Raw genomic sequence first — 24,472 nt, 5'->3', positions numbered from 1 at the left:
ACTCCAGGTAGGCTGACCAACTGTCCCAGTTTGTCCAGTTCTGAAGAGTTTCCCAGGATGAAAAAGTCCCAGGCAAAGTGGGACAGTTGGTCATCCTAGTTCCAAGTCACCAGCAACTATCTCATACCCAGTGGACAAATGCTGGCTATGGCATTCTCTTTCTCCCTATGGATTCAAGCTTTCTTGCTGTTCCTAACCTCTGCTGAATTCTTTGCCTGCAGCTCAGCCATAGATTTAAAGAAATAAAAAGATTTTTATATTTTACCCTATACTTTTAGGTGTGGCATTCTGTGAAAGGAATTTGAAATTCAAATCTGACATATTGCCAGATAAAAGGAAATACCTGAAGATTCATTTTTTTGAACTAAGCCCACATTTAAGAATATATCATATGTCACATAAAAATCTCAATTTTTGGCTTCTGGTGAAAAATGGAAAGACTCACTACATAGGGCCACCATTCTTCTGTCTGACAACTGGGGCTGCCTCCCTGGGATGGGTCATGTTCTCTACGTTCCTCAAGATCATTCACGTAACATAAGCATGTGCATGTCAAGCCTGGCTGGTGTCACTCACTGACCCAGGAACTTATCGGAGTCTATAACCCCTGGCCCAACAACCTACTGAAAGGATCCTTGGTCTCTGTTTCCTGAAAGGTGATCCAAAAAATACCCAGTCATCATTTAGAATTCTTGGCAGGTTATTTAAATTCATTTCACAACTATGGTTTCCATGATTGGTCCACTGCAGACTTATCGTACTGCTAAGCAAGGTACCTCGCCTTTCAGAACATCCATGCCTCATCTGCAAATGGTGACCATCATACCTAATTTGCAGAGTTGATGTGAGGATAAGACAGGGCAACATATACGACACAGCTAGGCCAGTGCCCAGTATATAGAAAGCTTTTAATAAGGGGTAGATAGTAGTATAATATCTGTCATTGTCTTACTTCATTCAGAATTATCTGTCACACTGGGCAGCTTTCAGGCCTTAGGGCTGAGGTTCACTCACCTATTCCTTAATATGCCATAAGTTACAGACAATGCTTATACTTGCTTTAAGTGAATTGATTGCTTTTGGGGAAATTGAGGGAACTGTACAACAGGTCTCTGCATAGCTATTTCAGTTTCCCCAACCTTGTACTTCAGAGCAATAGGTTTTAGAAAATGGGAGGAGGGAGGCAAAAATTAATTAACGTGTCCCATGATCACTTGTTTGGCGATGGGGCCCTTCCCCTTCCGGACCCTGGGTTAATTCATGCCACCCCCCTGGGCCTGCACATCTGCTTCTGGCCCTGGCAGCTCAGCTTCCTGTTCTCTAGCATATCACCCTTATCTTTCCTAAATGTCAGACCCTCCCTTCTTGCACTTCTCAGTTCCCTGGCAGGAACATATAACATTCCCATGGCTCAGTCTTACAAGGTTTTGGGGGTGCTAATCCGAGAAATGCACTGCTGCTATTAGCCAGTGATGCTCAGCGTGAATGCACCCTTTCCAGAGACCACCTGTATCATAACAAGTGACTGGAGGGCCTTCACTCAAAGAAGTCCTCAGTGGGTGGGCGATGGATAGGCTGGCAGGAGAGCTCTTTTCGGGTAGGGAGCCCTTTGGCAGCCCTTAAATATTCCTGGCTGTCAATCCCTTTACATGAATATATGACTCTATTTATCACAGTACACCAATGATAAGGAAACAGTATTTCATGAGGATGAAGGTGACTGGTGCATTTGGTTAGCCCAAGGCTAAGTGAGAGAAAATGAAGATGTATTTTTATTTTAAAAGTCTAAATGTGAGCGTCATCGTGTTCAGACGGCCATTTCTTATCATGCTGTTCTTCTTTTAAAAACCTCCATAGTCTATGTGCTGTCTGTAAAGATACGTTTAGATATCTAAGCTCGGCTTTCAAGGTCTCCACCATCTCGTCCCATCCTACAAATCCAACTCTATCTGTACCTCAGCCTCAAAATCTACCCTTTACTCTAGATAAGCCAATGTCTCGCCAACTCCCCACCCCAGCAGTGCGCCACGCTCCTTCCTATGTCCACGCCTGTGCTCATGCCGTTTCCCTTGACTTCGAGGACATCTCTCTCTCCTTTGCTAATGAAATCCTATCCCCTAGGACAGTGGTTCCCAAACTTTGCTGCATACTAGGATCACGTGGGGATCTTTAAGGACTCCTAATGCCTGGCTCCCATCCCTAGACATTACAATTGAATTAGTAACGGGTGTGACTTTGGTATCAGCAGTTTTAGAGGCTTCCCAGGTGATTCCGGTGTGTGGCAAAGTTTGGGAACCATTGGTCTAAATGGTAAATGCTCTTAAACTTCAATGTATTACTCTCTTACTCATGTTTTCTACTGACGGACAAAACCCAACACCCCCAGCTCCACCAGAAGTGGCCTCTGCACGCTGATCTGGGCCCTCACATGTATGCAGAGCACACCTCTTTCTTATCAGTTATCACACTGTATTCAAATTATCTGCTTGCTTCTCTGCTTCCCTACTAGACTGCAGTTCACAGAGTGCTTCCTATTTATTCCCATATCCCCAGCATCTGACACAGGGCATGGTTTGCAGAAGATGCCCAATACAGGCTTGTTGAACTAAGTAGAACAAAGCTCCCTGGTGAAAGCTATAGGAGCAAATATTTTATAGGAGAGAAAAAAGTCACACTTTCAAACTCCAACTCCGCAATTCTCTCTAGTGAAAAAGAAAGAGGAAGGGCGTCATAGACTAGGATTCAGTATGCTCACAAATCCAGACCAAAGCTTTATCTGGTGACTGTCTCTGTTAGTGAGAGGAAAGCACTCAGAGGAGCAAGTTGATAAAACCAGAGAACTAGATGTGAAGGAATGAAAAACAAGGAGGATGCCATCAAACGCTACAAGCACAGGGCTTGAGAAGTGCTAGATACTCAAAGGATGAAAATTGGTATTATTATTCCCAGTCCTTGGTCAGAAGGAACCACATGGTCCTGTTTCCATGGGTCTAACTTCACGGCAGCGGAGTTCACATTTCAGGCTGCCTTTGGAGTTTACCACTTTTGGCTAGTTATTAATGGGTGACTTCAGTTGCAGCCACAGTAGAAATCTCCTTGCCCAAGCTACTGCTCTGCAGAACCTCTCAGGTGTCACTCTGTATGCCTGGAAATGCAGAATCAAAATCATCCTGGGAAGTTTTACTATGTGATCTGAATCATATAAAACCATACCATCCTATTCCCAATCCATGGGCATTCTTATCTAAGGAGTTTTCAGTTTGGTGCCAGTCTGTTAGTAGTCAATAGGACAATATCTACCAAAGTTGTTATTGAGAGCATTTCTACTTCCCACCCACATTTTGTTTTGATCACCAATAGCTCTCCTTGTCTATAATTAAGCCTAAATATGTTGGTATGCTATTTAAAATGTGACATTTGACTCAAATAGCCTTCCACGCAAAAAGCTGTGAGAGTCTGATCAATTAGCTGAGATATGCTTTAATTTTACTTGAAATATGAATGCCATTCCCTCTATATTAAATTTGTAGAACTTTCTTCAAATTGTCTAAATAAGGAAAATTTGTAATATTCTTGAAATAAGACAGAAAATGATCTAGGACTTTCATGGATTGCCAGTTACAATACTAGAAGCCCTGCTGTCCTATTTGTTTTAATTTTAGAGAGAGGAAAATTCTAGATGCACTGTATCCCACAAAAGATTTCTTTGAACTTCTATATACCTTGTTGGTGACCAGTTACATATTTATTCTAAATATGGTGATGGGAAATTAATCCAAGTTCAATATGTTTTCTCAAAAAGTTACTCAAGGTTAACTGCACACAGGCCAGTGATAGTTCAGATTATGCAAAATAGGAACTATGCATAAATCACTGAAATTAATTACATCTTTCCCAACAACTCTCCAAATTTGTTTTCCTATGGCTTTATTAAATGACAATGACAATTTGTCTGTGTTCCCTTAGCACAGATCAGCTGAGGTTAGAAGGAGATAACCTTGGTAGGGGGCTGGCGGCATGCTGAGATGCCAGATGTCCCTAATATCCATTCTCTTCTTCTTTCACTTAAGAGAACCTCTATGTTTTCCAGGATACTTGGCATCTGCCTGAAATAATATCTCCCATCCTATGTGACAAAGTACTGGCCAATGGGATATTAGCAGAAGGGATGGGACAATTGCTGTGAAGTGCTCTTAAAGGGATAAGCCATGTCCTTCATCATCCCTTCCTCCTTCCTGATTGTTGGGAAGTGGACATAAGGGATGGTTTTTCAACAGTTATCTTAGACCATGAAGTGACCTTGAAAATGGAAATCATATGAGGCACGTAAACCACATGAGGCAGAAGGACAAAACAGGAGTCTGGCATTGCCTGGTCCACCTCCCTCTGGACTTTCTTGTGAGACAGCAAGAGATTTCTACTCTTATTGAAACCACTGCACTTCAGGGTTTCTTTTGCTCCCATCTGAACCTAGTTCTACTGGTACTAATGGTTAGGGAAATCCAGTCTTGGATTTTAAAATAAATGTGGTCTGGAGAATTCAAATGGTAGAATCCACACATGGATACCTACTGTTGAGCATATCCTATTAGGGCTTTGATGTAATAACGTAGGTTCCAGAGCTCTTTGCATTCAGATGAGGTACGTGCCTAGACCCTGGTTCTTGTTCTCTATATTCATGAGCACGTGACTTCAGAGTCTGTGAAACCTTGCCTTTCTTTGCTGAGCAAACAACACCCACCACCACAAACAGTTTGGCATCAGGCCAGGCCTGTTCTCTTCTGCTGGGTGAAGAAGCTGCTGCATTTACTGACTTTGATTTGAATTTGGTGTAGAGATTCCTTGATAATAATGATTATACCTCATGTGACGCTTTATCCCTTCTTTCTCTTCCTAACTGCAGACTGGGCACATTACTACTGTGAATTAGATGCTCTGTGGTTGTATGATAAAAGGTTACAAAAATAAAGTCTGTGTGTTACAGAGTAAAATGGCCACTGCCTGCACACGGTGCTCCTAATCTCCTCTATTTGGCTCAACGCAGCTATGTCTCCGTTCTTAGCCTTTGGGCAGCTCCCTTTTCAAGGGTAGGGTTATACCACGGGACAACTCTTTTCTCCCCCAGCACTGCTTCCTGTGCTGTTCATTGTCTGGAGTGGACTTGATGCTGTTCTTTCTTCCTCACCCCATAATTTGTTCAAACCAGCACTCCAAGTGCCTGAAACTTATGGCTCCCAAGAGTTCCTCTTAACTAAAGGTAAAACTTTGCCTGTGCCCTTGCTACAATACAAATATGTGGCCTAAAAGGTGACTGTTTAATCCATTGCTACAAAGACATGAGTTACGTTACCATATTAGCTAGCTAAGGTCTAGAACAGGGTAAGGAATAAGGAAATGAAACACCCTGGGAAAATGAAAATGTACTGGTTTACAGTGTTGAGTCACTCAAAGGTACTTACTGAGCACCTCTTATCCTCCTGCATGATACATTAGCTGCTGATAGGACAGCCCACTTTGGGAAGGAATGGAAGAAGGACAATACGTTGGGATGGTAGGATCCCTTAGAGGCAATATTAGTTCCTCGGCAGGGAAGAGAGCACCAAGGCAAATTCAGAGTTATCCAGGAAAAACCAGATCATCAGGGCTAGACCATGTCCTTTGTCATGCTGTCCTCTGGTGGTAGGAACCCTCCTGGCTCCTGCAGAAGAGGCTAGGAGTAAACCCAGACAACAGGGGAGAGTAAACAGATCTCATTCAACCATGGGGCACTGGGGCATTCGCCTGTTAGACTACTGGACAGATTGATCTTTGTAACTTTTTTAGATTTTGGGAAAAGAACATGTATCTTTCACTTCATGAATGCATCCTAGTTTATGTGAATACTATTGGATTCTGCTTCAATAGTATTCTTCCTCAAATTCCTCAAAAGACATTTTCTCCTTATTCCAAGAATTTACAAATACCCTGTCTCCACTTAGGGGATTATATTTGATTATTACTGGTTGATATTTTGGATATAAGACAATGGATGGTATTTGAATTCCTACTAGTTGTTTAGCCCTAGTAGACAATTAGTATAATACATAGGGCAAATGTATCATAGTTAAATAACAGGAAAGAATAATTAGAAATATGGTGGTTGTGATCACTATGTTAATCCTTCTATTAGTCTAGTTGTTTGCTTTGTTTATTAACATGGAAGTCTGACATTTATTAGGGCAATTTTAAAGGCAAAAATCTAGTTGCATTATTTTACTTAGTCATAAATCTTGAATTTCAATACAGAGGTTTAGTTAACAATATCTTGTTTTGTAATGAACTCGTAACAGTTATGATTACCCCTAACTGCACAAATGCAAATGTTCAGATTCACAACTTTCTTCATTGTTCTTCTCTGTCAAAGACATTAGCTCATATTGGTTGGAAGAAAAACAGATTTAGATTTGCACAATTGCTGCTATTGGAAATATGTTATGGTTATAAGTATTGCAGAATTTGTCACAACACTTAGCTTAGACAAAAATGAAGAACACTGGTATTATCAGGGTGTGAGAAAATATATTCTTAGCCCTTTTTGTGGAATTAAAATAAATAGCCATTTGACTTTGTTGAGTGTTATTCACTCTTAAAATGGAGGAACTTCTTAAAAGGTCTGGAGTGATTCTATGGATTGGCTAGCCCAGGAAACAGTCTCAACCCTCTCCTCCCTGCTACTGCACGCAATGGAGGCTGGAAAGCAACACATTTACTTTCCCAGCATCCTCTGTATAGGGTTGGCTGTGTGATCCATTCCTCACCAGTGACACATAAGATGTAGTCTATGGGGGATTCTGGAAAAGTTTTTACTCTTTCTTATACTTTTGTCTCAAACGTGGATGGGATGCCTAGAGTGGTGGGAATCAGTTTGCAACCAGAGGCAACAAACACGAGGACAAAAAGCCAACACAGCCATCATGGTCGAGTAGATAGACAAAACAAGCCCAGGCTTTTGCTAACGTTATTGAGCTGCTACACACCTCTTTCATGTTTGCCTTCCTCTAGACTTTTAATTCTACAAGATGATAATGGCTTTATCATGTAAATAATGGCATGTCAGGTTTTTTTGTTTACTTGTAGCCAATAGTAGCTTATTCATACAGTTCCCTACCACTATGAAGAGATAAGTCCATAATGATCTGAACACCAAATCAATGCTGTGTCAAAACCATGGCCCGAATTTACTTCCATTAGAGTAATCTAAAGCAGCATTGTCCAACAGAATAGTGATGAAGGAAATATTCATACAGAACATATATGTTTGTGTGATGAGGGAGTATGTGTCATCTATATATGATATAGAACATACAGCCATGTGCTGCATAATGGTGCTTTGGTCAATGATGAACTGCATATATGATGCATTGCAGTCACATAAGACTGTAATGGAGTTGAAAAATTCTGAGGGTGGCCCCTCCCCTGACATAACATCGTAGAGCAATTACTCATGTGTTTGTGGTGACGTTGGTGTAAAGAAACCCACTGTGCTATCAGTAATATAAAAGTATAGCACATACAACTATGTATAGTACATAATAGTTGATAATGATAATAAATGACTGTGTTATGGTTTACATAAGTACACATACTACTAGTCATTATTTTAGAGTGTATTCCTTCTACTTATTAAAAAAACAAGTTAACTGTAAAACAGCCTCAGGCAGGTCCTTCAGGAGTTGTTCCACAGGGGATGACAGCTCCACTTCGGCTCCCTTAAGACTCTCCAGGAGGACAAGATGTGCAGGTGGAAGACAGTGATGTGGATGATTCTGACCCTGGGTAGGCCTAGGCTGATGTGTATATTTGCATCTTAGTTTTTAATAAAAAAAGTATAAACAGCCAAAAATAATTTAAATACAAAAAGGCTTATAGAATAAGGATATAAATAAAGAAAATATTTTCATACAGCTGTATAATGTGTTTTTTAAGCTAAGTGTTATTACAAAAGAGTCAAAAAGTCTAACAAATTTAAAAAGTTTACAAATTAAAAAAGTTACAGTAAGCTAAGGTTAATTTAATACTGAAGAAAAAGTTTAAGTAAATTTAGTGTAGCCTAAGTTTACGGTGTTTATAAAGTCTATAGCAGTGTACAGTAATGTCCTAGGCCTTCACATTCATTTACCACCCACTCATTGACTCATCTACAGCAACCTGAAGTCCTGCAAGCTCCATTCGCACTAAGTGCCCAATACATGTATACCATTTTTTATCTTTGATATATTTTTTATGGTTAGATACACAAAGACTTACCATTGTTTTATAATTGTCTACAGTATTTAGTATAGTAACATGTTCATGCTGTACAGGGTTGTAGCCTAGCAGCAACAGGCTATGCAGTACAGCTCAGGTGCGTAGTGGCTACACCACCTACGTTTGTGTAAGTACACTCTACAATGTTCCCACAATGACAAAATGGTCTACAGATGTGTTTCTCAGACCGTATCCCTGTCATTAAATGATGCATAACTCTACAGAATATGTAGCCATTTCAATTCTCAAAATGTGGCTAGTGTGATTGAGGAAATAAATTTTTAATTTTATGTTGCTTTCATTAAGTTAAAATAGCTACGTGTGGCTAGTGGCTATTATATTAAACAGTACAGATCTAAAGAATAGCAAAATATTAAGATTCCGGTAGTTCTCTTGGAAAAAGTTTAGCTTCTGACTTCATATACGCTATTTTAACAGGCCCCAAAACACTTCGTTACAGAAAAATGATGACTCAGTGGGGCTTTACACAGTGTCATGTTTGAAGGCTGTTAAACAATATTTAACTTGAATATTAGCCAACTACGCAGAACTGATACCAATTTAAGCATTTTACATTGACAACTATAATAAAGGATGTCTTTTTGGAATAATAATCTTATTCAGACTATACTCATTCAGTGTTTGTGAGACTTTTGTATTCCCAATTACAAGTGAAAGGAATAATCATGGTGTGCCAGTCTCATTAAGCTGTGGGGATACAACAACTCTCTGAGACAAACTGTAAATTATAGTTTGCAGAAGACTGCTGAGTATGCTAGAAAATCAGCTGCAAAGTGTACCAACATGGTGCTAAGAGTGGTGGGATATTGAAAGTTGGCAGCTAAAGATGCTCCGAGTGAAAGGACAGGAGCGATGGACACTGATTATGTCAGGCACCAGCAATCCGTGGTGCTGCCATATCCTGGCACATGGCATCCAATACTGTCTCCGACACCCAAATGGGACTTGGAGAAATGATTCCGCCATGTCTTGGTGTCTTGTGGAAACCAAATAATCAGCATGCTCAGATTTGCAGCTATTTTTAGAGCCCAAGGAACAGCTAATTCAAGTGTCCAAGGTGGCCTGGAGCAGTTAAAGGCATCACCTCTTCCATCTCCTGACAAGGATCACAGTGACAGACAACTCCTCCATCACCGGTTAAGGTCAGCACAGTCCCTCTGTGTTGGGAACTTGGATTCCTTCAGCCTGGTGTCATGCACAATCTTAAGAAGTGGCTGACAAGCTAAACTTATTTCTGAGACAAGACTACCTCCACTCAGGGTTCTAACAGAAATGATGAAGAAAATAAGTTGAAGATTTTGGCAAATTATATTTTCTTATTCTCTTTGGTATTATGTGTAAAACATTCGATTCAAAAAATATTCAATTTAATAAAGCTATCACCCCACATTTTTAACCAATAGGTATTTGCACTAGGTGCTTCGTGAGACAATTAGAGAAACTAGATCGATTCAAAGCTAATTTTGTCCTCAGAGAAAAATTATTTACACTCAGTATCACTTTTATTTTATAGTGACAAGTACTTACTTCTCATCAGTTTACACTGCATTCCTTTGCAAACACCTATGTTTTCCTCATAGGTGCTGCTTTGATCTACTTATTTTATGGTGCTGTCCAATGTCTAAGGCGATAACCACGTGTCAGCAGTTATGACTCAGTCCTGATAGGCGGAGGCATGAGACATGGTCTCTAGGAATGCACTGCGTCTGAGAGAAGGTCGCATGTAGAAAATGTCTCCACAAAAGATGTATCAAGACATGAACTTTTACCTATGATGTGGCTCTGAAATGTGGAATCTGCAACTGTATCTTCTTCATCCTCTTCCAAGTTTTCATTTGCCTCTTTTATCTGCAGCAACAAGAAAATACTAGACGTTCTTATTTATTATATTAAATAGATCCTTTGCAACCATCATTATAATGGTACATTCTGTAACAAATGTGTGGGTATGTGTGTGTGCCTGTATATACACGTGTGGCTGTAGGTATGTATACATATACATACAAATTTTTATTCCACTTTCCCCCCACTCCATCATTTGGCTTTATTACAAGTTTTAATTATAAGAGAATATTTTCAGAAATATAACCCCAGCTCTTAAAGAGAGGATTTACAGGGTAGCTGATTCCACACAAGATTGTGGAGATAAAAGCTTTGGTTTTTAATACTTAAAAGTCAGTAATACAGGGCTGTTAGGAAAAATTAAAGTCTGAGGAGGTATAATTCCTCCAGAGTCAATGACTTCTACCACAAGTTATTTTAATAAGAATAAAGAAATATACTTAAAGTGTACTTAGATCTCCTGACCCTTTCCTGGAATGTAACTAAGAAAATGATTCTTTATTTCAGTCTTTCCACACCGAGAAGAGGTGACTCTGACATATGATCAGTGAACTAGAGCAGTGAGACTTTTATCGAGATTTTTCATGTCAAAAATATCCCCCTTATATTTTAGCTGGAATACCCAGGTGCTTGGTGGTATAGCATCAAATAAAACTCTGTAGAGAATCTAATGAAGTCACAGTATTTTACACGTGAGAATTCTGAGGTCTAGAAGTTTCCTTAAAGTTAGCACACAGATAGTAAAGGGCAAAGCTGGCAATGGAAACCCAGGTCCCCTACTTTCCAATCCAGCAGCAACAGCAGTAACCACATCATCAACAATCCTTACCATAATAAAAACAGCAGGTGCTCACGTACTATGTGGCAGGTGTTATTTACATGTAAGATCTCAGAATTCTTACAACAACGCTATGCAGCAGGTGCTATTGTTAGCTCCATTTTAGAGATGAAGACCCCACCCCAAAGCCGTCCAAGTGGTGGAGCTGGGATTTAAACATAGCAAGTCAAACTCCAGATTTGTATTCATTTGGAGGAACTTTGTTATTCTCAAAGTAGAATGGGCCTCAATGTCAAGCTTAGGGTTCTTGGGGGAATGACCCTGCATAGCTCTTTTAAAATACATTCTAGCCAGTCACCCGGGCAGCCAATGATAATAATGTGAACTGTACAATGCAATGGGGGTCCCGCTTGGGCACATACATTAGAGGCTGTCAATGGATTTGCTCAAGGGCTTGAGTTGAATGCCAAGAAATCATTATGTTATACTTTCAATGTAGAAAGTTATATGGTTGCATACTGACCTTGAGCTGGATTTAGCTTCCTACTTTTTACCTCCTATTTTCATACTTAATGGAATAAGACCAATTATTTACATTTTATGACTGTAGTTCCAATATTAGAATGCAATTGGTACTTAATCTGTACCATGCGAGAAGATGGCAGACTCAAGAGAGTATGGCAGACTTGAGTCTCTCTCCCCTTGAGACTCTCCCCAAGGAGAGATTGTTAAGGGTCCCACATCCAGAGGCCATGCTTCATCATTCTCATTCCCCTTTGGCTGTCTGTTCTTGGGGGCTATGCCCTGTTGGTTAGCACCTCCATAGGAAGAAAGTCAGGGAATGAAAGAAGGAAGGAAAAAGGGGCTTCATTAACTATTTCTAGCAGTATTTATTGATGGATGGCAGAAAGGAAAAGTACTACAAGCATGAGCAAGGCTAAAGTGCTACTTATTTGCCTTCCACAGTTCACTTAGCTCAGGGATTTGTTTATGTAAAGGCAGGTGAATCAGAGATCCATTGTGGAAGGCATCCCCCAAACACCTTAATTTCCATAAATACTCTATTGTGAGTCTTCTATCCTCCTTCACAGAAACATCAAAGAAACCCATTTATATTTTCAGTTCATACTGGCTCTTACAGCAGTATGTTGCATATTTTCCCCTACTTATTAAGGTAAAATTGTATTTTCTTTGGGTTTTTCTAAATTTACTCATTTTAAACTTGCAAGGGTGCCCTCACAACCTGTTGGAATGGGGTGAATCATCATCTCTGTCAGCCTGTGAAATTCTAAACTAAAGAATAAAAAATTTAGGGCCTGGTGTGGTGGCTTGTGCCTGTAATCCTAGCACTCTGGGAGGCCAAAGCAGGAGGATCGCTTGAGCCCAGAATTTGAGGTTGCAGTGAGCTATGATGATGCCACTGCACTCTAGCTGGGAGAACAGAGTAAGACTTTGTTTCAAAAAAAATTAGAACAAGGTCCTCATCTGACAAAGGAAAATAGGCTCAGAGAAGGTTAGTGATCTGTTCAAAGTCACATAGCATTTTAGTTTTAGAATGGGCACTCCTGATCCCTATTCATTGCTATAGTTCAAGTTTTCAGAGTGCCCCATATTGTCACAGCTAACATTCTCAGACTTTCCCAAGAACTACTGTATCTTTCTGGCAGTTAGATATGGAGGCAATATTCCAAGTATCCATAGATTATATTTTAATTTAAGAGTAGCAAACATGTTCTCTGTGTGTGTGTGTGTGTATGTGTGATGTGTAACTGCTCTGCTTCCTTTCCCTGCTCTACTGTTCCCTAACTTTTCTGTAGCACTTCACCACTACCTTCTTCAAGTATCATATTTAAGAAAGAAAATAAAAGCTATTGCATGATCCTACCTGTCAGCTCCTTGTAAGAACCTTTCTAGGGCTTTATGTGCCTAAACAGAAAATGCCCAGCGTGACCTCTGGAGATTTATCAGAGGAACTGGGCTTGTGGACAAGTCTCTCGGATGGGGGGGACAAGTCTCTTGGTTGACCCCTGAGGGGCAGATGACCTATAGAGGGTAAATTCTGAACTTGAAGGGGATGGATGAAGAAGCAACAAAGGAATGAAAATGGGGACATACTTGTCAACTCTAATTATCCATACAAATAGATTTCAGTTCAAAGTGGTGAGTAATTAAAAAAATCCATTTGCCTATGGAAATTAGGGGCATAATTTATTTTAGCAGTAGATTCCCCTTGCTAATTATATTTTTCACAGGATGAAATTTAAATTAATTTTCATTTTTGATCATTCAGCGGTTGGGCGTTGGTAGGAAGTTGTGGGAACTTTCCTGGACGGTAGGGGGCTGCCAGGTCAAGATTAAGAACTTGCCAAAGACAGGTACAAATGGGACAACCTCCATCCATACAGTAAAGTGCTGTGAAGAATTGAATTGACATGGCCACAAAACCAAAAAGTTTGGCAAGTGTTTGGCTGAGAAAAGACTGAGAGATTTAGAAATTTAGAAATTTCTCAGTCCTTGCTGTCCCAGGAACAGATACAAATCAATCTCAGTAATGTCCCATTTGGTGAAGAGTAGAAAGTGACTCATAAGCAACAACTAAGAGCTGTTTTGGGTTTAAGTTTGTTAGTACTTTGGATGTCTTCTAATGATACGTCACTAACTCCTGTCCACTTTGGGGGGCTCTACAGTTGTAGTCAGGAACTGCTCCAAATACCAATCTGTAACAGACAACCATTAAATATCACTGCACTCATAGTATTTTATTAACCCCTATCACTAGGAAGGGAAGGAAGAAATGAGCTTACAAAAGACACAGGAGGAAAAAAAGAAAACATAATTCACCACTGATCAATACATATGCACAACTTCATAATTAAACCCAATATTTGGGAACAGCCTGCATTTGGAATTCTGCACACATTTCTTCTTTGGATCACCCTAACACTAATGGCTTTCCAAGGAAACAACATTTTGATGTCAAAGCTCATTTAAAAGGAAAAAAACATCATGAATTGAAGTGAGGCAGCAAATGATCCTGGGAGGAAAAGCTCCTGAAAGGCATAACCTTTGGAAAAGTTAGTTATTCAGAAAACTTTGCAAGAGAAGAAGAAAATATGCATGCTTCTTATTAGCAGCAAAATAGCATTTAGAACAGAATCATTCAATTAAGGATGTTAAAATTATAACATTTTGCAGAACTTAATGGCAACAATTTGTGTAATTATTGTACTATTTTCTTCACCACAGTACCATTTTAATGGGATAGTATTTGATGCTTTTTTATTAGCAGATGTGATTTTTTTTCAGACTGTGACACTGGGTGAGAATACCCATAATTTAAATTAAAGTACCCATATTAAAATGGCCATTTCTTTCCAGTGCATGATGAAGGTATATGACTTCGTTAATTTTGTTAATGATTTTTATTTTTGTCCAGTGATAGTTAAATAGGAGCTGGAGCTGTCTTCCTTTGAGACTCTCATTTCAGAAAATTATCTAAATCCACAAGAAGGAAGAACTTACAATGTGAAGCAGGCAAAGTGCACCTCTTTCTGACTTATTGACTTAATATCAATGCAGTCTTTCTAGGATATGCCTCTTCCCCCTTTTATAATGATTTTATATAATTTAAATAAAAGTACAAAGTAACATGGTCCTTGTCTAAATTACACAAAAGTTAGAGCTAAGTGGTCTGCAAATGATGGCAGAAATGGGGACATAAGCCTCTAATTAAGGCTCTGAAATGAGAAAAGGATTTAATTCAGCAAAGCATTAATGGGACTTTTAAACATATTTTAGAATGTTTCTAGCAATACTAAAAATGGATATGCAGTTACTAGTGAACTAAGTGGAGGTTCACTACATACATGGATTTTTTATATGTGTGGAAATAATCTTTCTAATATAATCGCTATAGATGAAAATAATTAAAATGCCTAAGGACTCTCATAACCATATATCAGCTTGTAAAGAGCAAGGGATGATGATATGTACAAATGTGAACCTGAAACAGCCCTTCAAGATGGATTCTGAGCGGCTGTTTCAAATTTAAACAGAGCCAAACAGCCATTATCACGGGTAACTCTGGTACTCAGAGTTCCCAGAAAAGCTACACCTTTTATTTTTGAAACCTTCAGGGCTCACCTGAACCAGCCAATCACAGCTCATTTGTATCAACCAATCAGGACTCAGCTGTATCAACCAATCAAGACTCAGCTGTATCAACCAATCAGGACTCAGCTGCACTGACCAATCAGAACTGAGTTTCAATCCTTCGTTTGCATTAAGGAACCTGACTGGGAATCTATTCAGGAACTTTTGCTATAAAACCTCAGCCTTCCCTTTGTTCTCTGGATCACGTTTGTTCTATAGCTGAGTCTCCTTGGTTTGCTGGTCTCCTTCCTCCATTTTCCTTTTCAGAGAGCTTTTGCTCACAGTGCTATATATATTTTTTCAGCTCAACTATTTATTTCCCTATGGTTTCAGGCTATTGAATGTTTACAATCACTGCACTTGATGACTATAGTTTTTAGTTACAAGTTGAATTGTCCCAGGTGTGGATTCTGCCAAAATCGTGGTCACTGTCCCCATGATGTCTGGAAGACCGTTTGGCATGTAGAGTCAGGGAATTTGCTAGGATTTGTTCCTCATACACTGCAATAGTACAAGTAGGCATTATGACCCCCTGTAGCAGATGCTGTCAGTCCTCTGTCCAGATGGCTCCTATGTCATTTGATTGTGTTCCTGAGGACCTCTTCTAACCCCTAGTATCTGCAGGTCTTTTCCTGGGCAATTTTTTTAGGAATTGTGGGAAACTACACTGCTCCTGTATGTCATAAGGTTTTTGAACAGTGGTTTTGCTCAGGAAAAAAGTGTGATATGTAATGCATTATATGCAGCTACTGTTTTCATCCAAAATAACTACTATGAGATATATTCTTTGCAATATACTTTAAAATAAGCAGATAACAAATTTACCTTGAGCCCTAGTGGGGGGAAAATTCCCTTAAACTCTGAATTTGAAAAGGTTCATGGATATACACATCAATGTGCTGTGGTATTAAAATATATCTTATTTTGCATCTAATCTCCTTCCTATATAGGCTGATAACATATAATAAATGAGTTTTCACTGTTATTCTTGTGCTAGTCCCACAGGAGTCTACAGCAATGTCCTTTCTGAAATTAGTAATTTTAGCCCAATCCACACTGATGATTATGGAGATGAAACAAAAAACACTGCATTTTACATTAAAAAAAATGACTAGCTGGTCAACTATCCAGGTTAATGACATTCCTCTGTATGGAAAAGCTTCTCAGCATGACTAATTTTGTCTTGCAGCTAACTAGAAAATTTAGCATATCCCTATTGATTATGTATATTTGGGGTGATTAAGGAATCTTCATACTTCACAGAAAATAATAAGAGTGTTTCTTGCAGATATTCTGGAAGGACCAAAGGACCCTTATTACCACCCTGTGAAAGACTACAGATGAGAAAGGAAAAGCATGGCAAATAACTTTAGTATTAGGAAGTAATAAGAAAGTAAAAATGAAATTGTAAAAGCCAAACACAGGGTTTTTTTGTTTTTTTGGTACGTCTGTACAGTGAAGATATACCCGAAGCTGTCAGAACCATATTAAATGGAGCATAGTTAAATTGAGTGCCTCTGATAAGGGGCTCTGCCAGGCTATCAAAGTTTTCCATCAGTTGGATTGAATTTCCAGCATATTGCACATTTCCACACGTTCATTCGCTCTCTTTCCTTTCAGTGACACTACAAGGGCAGCCTTAGATATGCTTATAATTTGTGGTTTTATAATGCAGGGGATATCTACATTTTCAAAGAAGGGATGATACTATGAGAGCCAAGAGCAAAAATGAGGGGAAAAAGAAAAAAAAAACTTTTGCAATGAACATAATCTGCATACAATTTTGGAGAATTATTTTTTTTTAAAAAGACCTTATAGTTCTGCAGAGCCAAGAGCTATTTGAATAAAAAATTTTCAAATTAAAGTCTGTGAAACTCTAAGGAAACCTAGATATCAGTAAGTAATTACAACTAATAATTAATAACTAAATAAGAATGCCAACCATGATCACTTTTAAAATCTCCTCTACTCTCAAACCACTCCAGAAAAAAGATATGTAATTACTTCATATTTCAAATTTTCCCTCAGAAAATGACAGCATGTACTATATAGATACAGTAATTCCCTAAGGTGAGTTTTTTTTTGGTTTAAGTGCTCTACCTAAAAGAAACAATGAATATCATCAAGTCAATTACACAAGAACATAAAGAATGTAAGGAGAGTAAGTGCAATTTAAGGTAATTTTAAAACAAAAATATTATCTGAAACCAACATACCCTAGGGAAACATAATAATACCCTCTTATTTATTTACTTTTTAAAGTAAGTCTACTCCCTGAGTTCTCACAATGAATAAGCTGAACAATAGGGAGCCAAGTACCAAAAAGAATTTCTTAGTCTTAACAGCCTCTGTCTAGGTAGGATGTATTGGTTCCTACAACTTTCATAAAAAATGAACAATGCTTAAATCAAGTCATCAAAATAGCCAATACTCTCTTAAATTGTTTAGCACTTTTCATGTTCATTTCTTTTTTGTTGCTAGTGATGTTGGAAATAATCATCAAATTTCCAGCACAGGGTATAACTGGAAGATGACACTGGTAGCATCATCTGCCTGCAATGCACTGTGATTACACCATCGTTCTGAAAACAGAGCTGGGAAAAGCATCGTTGCTGGAAACAGCCATGCCCACTCTCGGTCCAGCTGATAGCTGTCTGCTGCAGTTGTCGCCAGGAATTCTCTCTCTCTTTTTAGAATATCTTTTTCCTTGACTTTCTCTTTTCCCCCATAATCTCTTACCCCCATATTTTCATCAGCAAAGAGTAGAAGGAACCCAGCTAGAACATCTCAGAATGTAGCACTTGGTACCCAGGATGGTGGAGCACTTACCAGGGAGTCTTTCGGTATTTCCATATCGGCTTTGGTTTTGATGTTTTTCTTGTGGTTTCCTTGAGTGCTGATAGAGCTGCCAGTGAGACAGGAGCCCTGGGAACTCCCCTTCAACACATTCCTGCAGGAAACGTTATTTGATCCACTTTCTGTCTGTTGAGCTGTTTTCTTGTCAACTCTGCAAGTAGAAAGTGATTCCTCTGATAAATTACATTGCTCTTCCTCAACCACTCTCCTTTTCCCAATCCTATAATGTTCAAAGTAACCTCCATGTAGCTCTTTGTCTTGAAAACTTTGAATGATAAGTATTTTTCACTAGCCTTGATCAAATCTTCAAATATTCCAGTAGTGTGTCAATTTAGATTTCATAATAATTTATTTTTATGATTGCTATAGGGAGGGGCAAAATAAAAAACCACCGAAGAGTGATTGCTAAATACATTTCTGGCTTAAGATTGACAGGAAATGTAATTATCTCTGGAAAGTTTATAAGGATACGTTTGCTTGGTACAATCAACGAAATTGGCATGCTTTAAAACGTATGTGTAATTTTCTTCCATTTCATGCCATGTGGGTACATTCATGGTTTCAAGTACAGGTTGAATTTCTATCAACCTTGATAAAACTTATCATTCTTTAATTTCAAAGACCATTGGTTTGGTTAACAAAGTAACACGGACGAAATTATCATTTTATTGCTAACTTTTATATCATTGTTTAAATTCTGGCTAACGTGTAAAAGACTGCTATTATGCATTTCTGCCTGTATGAAAAACATGCTTGACGGGCATTTAATGTGCAGGAAGCAAACAACTCTCTTTAAGAGGGCGAGAAGGACCCCTGTGCATTACCACCCACTTTTCCAAAGAGTTACCTGTTCAAAAGTTCCGTCAGAAAGGTATCTTTCGATGAACATGTAACAGGGCTGGGTCTATTTCTCGGTTCAAACTTCATTTGGTTGTAAACGTCTTGTGGTGTTTTCCAATTATTTTTGCTTTGTAAACCACTGTCTGGACTATCTACCGATGTGGTATCCCTGATCACCTCATTTTCTAACTCACACTGTAGGTCAGGCTTCTTTTTCTCTTTTTTTCTTTCTGATTTTAGTTGTTTGTTTCCAAACCCCAAGACTTTTGCATCTTTCTTTTCCACTTTGGTTTTGGAGACATCCATTTTCCTGCTACTGAGGGCTGGAAGTCTACTCTTTCGAAAACCGAACCAGCTGGCAAAAGAAGGGCCGGGCTTTTGCTTCGCTTCTACAGAGGTGGACTTTGTTTGCACTTGGCCCTTTTCCACATTTTCCTGAATGCACAACATGACCTTTTCTTCGATTGTGGGTGAGGGGGGTGCTTCTGAGCTCAAAGCACCAGTCCCAGTTGTAGAGGCATCTGGATGCCTTCCAGAAGTTTCTAACTTGGATGTCCTGCTTGTTTCAAAATAGCTTGGACACTGTATCCTCCCTGGGCTTTGCAGGGTTTGAGGGCAGTCTGTTGGGGTGGGTGGGCACCTGCAGCGGTCACTGGCTGGCTCCACAGGCACAGCCACACGGAGGCACTCTCCCTGGGCATAGGCCTGCTGGCCCCCCTCTCCCGGTGGGATGAGGAGCCCTTCAGACTTCGGAGGGATCCTCAAAGGCAACTTGCTGGGGCTCCCATGATGACTGCTGGAGCTGCCTGAGCTCCCCAGGGAGCCTTGGCTGGAGGAGGGGTGCCCCAAGGGCCGTCCAGCACTGGGCAGACTCTCAGACACCAGAGCAGAAGGGGTCTTGCTGGGAGAGCCTTCAGTGGAGGAGTTCTGCCGGGTGAGAGAACTGCCTCTCTCAGCAGTGTTGGTGATAATCTGAGTCCGGACTTTGCCTGGCCCTTCCACAGGGGGTGTGGAGGGCTTGTCTCCTGAGTGAGCACTGAAGCTCTGGCTGCGGGCTTTGGCGCCATTCATGCCTAGAGCGGGTTTTAGGTGTGGCTTGCTGGACGAAAGGGATCTTTTCACAGATCTGTTTTCTACCCCATCTCTTCCATCAGCCCCGAGGATGCTACTTTCCAGTGACTCTGGCAGTGCTGCTTCCAGGGGAAGCCCTTCAGCTAAACTGTCCTGCGCTGGCAAACCCAGTGTAGTCACGTGTGTTCCGCCCCCTGGGGTCTCATCAGGGCTGGCTGGATTCCTGGAGTCCTCTGGCTTGGACGTACTCACAGCCACAGAGCTTTTGGAGGCTTCATTTAAACTGTCTTTTTCATGCTTCCCTGGCACCGTGGAACTTTTCCTGAGCAATTGGGGAGACTTCATGAGAACTTTGAGTCCCACTGGGAGGCGAGTCTTCAGCCCCTTCTCGTGAGCGCTCTGACAACCATGTGGGGTACTATGGCTTCTGGAGGAGGAGGAGGATGATGAGACACTGCTAACCTGAGATGATGGCGACTCATTTGCCCCTAAGAAGGAAGGCTTGGGGGATGTGGAGACACTGTCATTCCATTGTCCTTTTCTTCCTGGAGATATGCTTTTGGAGGATGGTATTTCCAGTGGCTCGTGGGTCAAAGCACAATTCTTGGGAGTCCGTAACCCCATGTCCATTTGTGTGGTCCCAAGAGTTTGGTGAGGAGAGGTTTTGGGGACACCTCTCTTTGGAGAGACCTTTGGAGGCCCCAGGGCCATCACAGCGAGTGAGCCGGAGGGGGTATGAGCAGGGCATCTGGTTTGAACCACTGCCTCTGTGGAGGGCAGTGGGTGAGTGAAGAGAGGCTTTTTGAAGGCCACAGAAGGTTTCTTCCTCTGTCCGTCCGTCGTGGCCTGATTAGAAGAAGTAACAGCAGTGGAGGTTCCTTTCAGCAGAGGGGATTTGAAGAGCGTCCTTGCTGTTTCACTGGGGACTCTGGGCTCTGGCTTGGCAGTTGAAGGCGGTGGCGAATACTCATGGCTGGGCCTGGTCAGCAGGGACACTGACCTGCCGGGAGGGGGTGGGGGAGAAGGGGACCTCGCCCCTGCCTCTGGCCCAGAGCTGCAGTGTCCGTCCCTCGTGGGGGGCTCTCCCCTGTCACTAGGTGCAATGAGGGGCCTCGACCGTGACCCAGGCGTGTGGCTCGTGGAGCACTGGACCCAATCTCTCCTGCTGGGCATTTTGGAGCTGTGAGGAAGTTGGGTGGGGTGTTTTGGAATGTGTGAATCTGGTCGTAATTCAAAGAAGGGCCCCGGGCTCTCAGTCTTTGTGAACCGTGAGAGTTTCCCAGGGGCTAAGGCCGGTGGTTTTTCCAGAGTCACCGGGCCAGAAGAGGGGACTAGTGTCGAGGCTTCAGGCTCCATTAGTTTTGATTTCTGAGGTGAAGACTTGCCCCGGGCAGGTATTTTTGTCAGACTTTGCTTTTGATAGATGCCCACAGATGCCGAAGACCTAGAACTACTCTGGCATGACATGCTGTGTGTTGGCCTGACCAGCTTTTGTTGCTGAGTATTTTGTGTCACCGTCCTGGGGCCGAAAGATTCAGTGGGCACCAGGGGAACAGTATGTACATTAACTTTTGGAATGTGTTTCTCAGTTTCCTCTTCAGATCTTTTGAAGAAAAGACAGTCTCTTGCAGCTGCTCCTGGCTGTAAACAAGTAATTCCCTGAGATAAAAGTTCAGTGTGTTCTGCCTTGGGTCCAGTAGGGGCTGCATTGATGGACATTTCATTTCTGGTAACAGTGACAACTCCAGTCTGGTGAGAGCTGAATTCAATGGGCTCGCCGTCTTCTGCGTCAAATATTACAGTAATACACTCTTCTGAAGAAGTCCTTTTAACAACCCTTTGCTGCTTAATGAAACTAAACGTCTTTGGCCTAGTCTCTACATGGATGGGCACTTGCTGTTCCTCCTCATCAGGAGACTCAAGTTGAGATTTTCCAAATCCCATGAGTACGTCCAGGTTCTCCAAGGACTTATTGGTGCCTGCAGTCAATGACAAGTCTGAAGGACTTTTCTCATCACTACTCTCGATGTGCAACTCACCAAGGGTTTCGTTGTCATCAGTGTCTGAAAGCTGGAGACTGAGAGCCACGCGGCCTTGGCCTTGGCTGTGCGGATCCCTCTCCCTCTGTACCTGAGGTGCCTGCACACTTGGGCACAGGTTCCTCTCCAAGGGACAGGTACTAGCACAACTCGTCGGGTTTTCAAGTCTTTCGTTGGGATAGACTGAAGACGTGCCTTCTGAAAAGTGTTTTCCATCTGGCTCCCAGCCAAACAGACTGTCAGAAACACTGTGGGTTAACTTACTACCATGGGGCCTGCAGCCCTGGCTTGGGGTTGCTTGGAGCAACATTAAGGAAGAAGAGCTGTCGTCAGCATCATCATGGGAATCTGTATCAAAGACAAATGCCTTGTGGGGCTTCTTGCGGGGGCTCCCTGTGTCAGTTGGTTTGCAGGGGGAACACTCTTTGAGGCTGCTACTCTTAATTCCTGGAGAGTATATCCCTTCATTTGAGTTCATGCAATCTTTGTAACCCCATTTGGTTATCACTGATGGGGGTTCAAGTAATACTTTTCGCTTCTGTAGCTTTCTTAGCCCTTCCAAAATGTGGCTTTCCTTGATACGAGTTGGAGGTAGTTCATCTGTAGGACTGGCAAAGCCACTTGGGAGCGAAGAATCAATACTTAGCCTTTTATCCCAGTTTTGTGATGACTGCTAGGAGAGAAAAGTAGATATCAGAAATGATCACAAATATATAAAAGGAAAAGTCCACCATGGGACTTAATTTGTGCTAGTGGTTGATAAGTATTCACATACAAATGCCTACATTAATTAGCTAATTAATTAATTCACTAACTATGCAGCAAACACTCATTTTGCCAGGTCCTGTGCTAAGCAGCACAGTGTCTAGAAATAGAAGGTAAGGACCCTGCCTTCAAGGAACACAAATCCCAGCAGGTGAGAGGACCCTTGGCCACTACTACCTGTACAAAACAGGAGCATATGACAAGTGCAAACAGCGAGTACTCCAGAGATCAGAGGAGAGGAGAGAGACGACGGAGCTGTTTGGAAAAATCATGAAAGGCATATAGGAAAGTATTTCTTAAAAAAAAAAAAAAAAAACTTTGCTAGTCATTGAAAGACAGACAGGTTTACCTTAGGTTAAAAGTGGGAGTGGGGGAAATGATTTCCGAGCTGAAGAAACGGGATGGGCAAAGACCTAAGTCAGAAGGTATGTTCAAGGTGCACTGAGGGAATGACTAAAAGACAATATGGCTTCGCTGTAGAGTATCTGTGAGAAGTGGAGAGGGTAAAGCTGAAAAAACTAAGTTGGTCCATGTCTTTATGTTACTCCCATTCTAACATTTGATAGTTCTGTGACTTTATGGCTTTACTGGATAGGCAATGGACGTCTATGAAAAATTTCTGAAGTTACTATACACACAGACAAACACACACTAGCTGGCATTTGCTGTTCGAACCCTATAGTAATTATTCACCTACTAACTTAGAATGGTCAATTTCCCGCCCTTCATACCCCCCCATCCCAAATGCCAGCCTTAGCTTTGGAAAAGTGTATGGGAAATGACGTCGGCAAAGGACTGCTTTCTACGCATTCATATTTTCTCATAGTACTGCTAACGAGAAATGAAAGGGTAAGAAAGAGAACTGATGGTTACTGAGCACCTGCTTATCCCAGCCGTTTACACAGGCTTTAACTTCATCTTCAGAAAAGGAACCTGAGAGTCACCGATGGGTCTGCTGATCACACAGTGAGGAAGAGCTGGAGCAAAGGTCTGCACTCTGGTGTTTCAGGCTCTTTCTACGACACTGTTGACTTTGACTCAGTCTAAAAGTGGCCATGAGGGGATGTGCACCCAGGCAGTCTGGCTGTGGCGCCTGCACTCCTGCACTTGGAGCTGTGCTACCAAAGCCAAGGTTAGCCCCTAGTCTCACCCCACACGGGTCAGTGCCATCGCAGAGATCACAGGTTACCGCTGCACACGTTCTTGAATGGAACTTGTAGGGTGTAGGGGGCTGACCTAGTGCCTTTTAAAAAGGCTATATGATTAATGGTGAAGAACTTCAGGGGAGGACTAACGTGGTTTCAGAAGCACACTCTACACCAACCTTGGCTACACCAGCCACCCCCTGCCCTACAACTCTGGACACCAGCCCCATGCTCATACACAGAGGCTGAAAAAGTGTCAGAAACTTCCACTGGGATCTGGGCTTTTTAGTAAGTTGTGAACATTTGCTTACGTCTAAAGAATTTTCATGAAAATTACCCTTGCTATCAACTACACACACGTTTATTTGTTTTTAAGTCAAATAATATATATTCTTTAGAAAATGCTCCAGCAGCAGAAGGTACCGGGGCGAGATGCTATTTGGTGATCTTCTCCCTCCTCTTCTCCCACATCATTAAAAACTCCTCTGGAAATCAGAAGAAATCCCACTGTGAATCTGGGTATTACAGACAGACCAGAAAGCAGCTGCCATCGTTTGAATTTCTAAGAATTTCCATGATCCTGACTCAGGTCATTGACAATAGAGAAGAGAAACCAGACAAAAGCACCCGGCAAGAGATCCAGAAAGGCAGATTTGTTCAACTCACAGAAGACAAGC

The 24,472-nt window shown here is 41.3% G+C and overlaps 1 protein-coding gene across 8 annotated transcripts in view; it reads right to left on the bottom strand.

The window, feature by feature from the left end:
- NCKAP5 (NCK associated protein 5) overlaps positions 1 to 24,472 on the bottom strand; it is a 768,565-nt gene that overhangs the window by 86,537 nt on the left and 657,556 nt on the right. For 7 of the 8 annotated variants that reach the window (XM_045560321.1, XM_045560320.1, XM_045560318.1 and 4 more), the window contains 3 exons: positions 18,783 to 22,558; positions 17,909 to 18,086; positions 10,077 to 10,155 (listed from right to left, as the gene is read on the bottom strand). In XM_045560321.1, the coding sequence (XP_045416277.1) occupies positions 10,077 to 10,155; positions 17,909 to 18,086; positions 18,783 to 22,558 (4,033 nt within the window). The remainder of the gene's footprint in view (positions 1 to 10,076; positions 10,156 to 17,908; positions 18,087 to 18,782; positions 22,559 to 24,472) is intronic. The other variant, XM_045560316.1, reaches the window with a different exon arrangement.

This window comes from Lemur catta, chromosome 8, assembly GCF_020740605.2.
Source record: "Lemur catta isolate mLemCat1 chromosome 8, mLemCat1.pri, whole genome shotgun sequence".
In the NCBI taxonomy this organism is placed as follows: domain Eukaryota; kingdom Metazoa; phylum Chordata; class Mammalia; order Primates; family Lemuridae; genus Lemur; species Lemur catta.
This window is presented reverse-complemented; position numbering and strand designations above follow the sequence as displayed.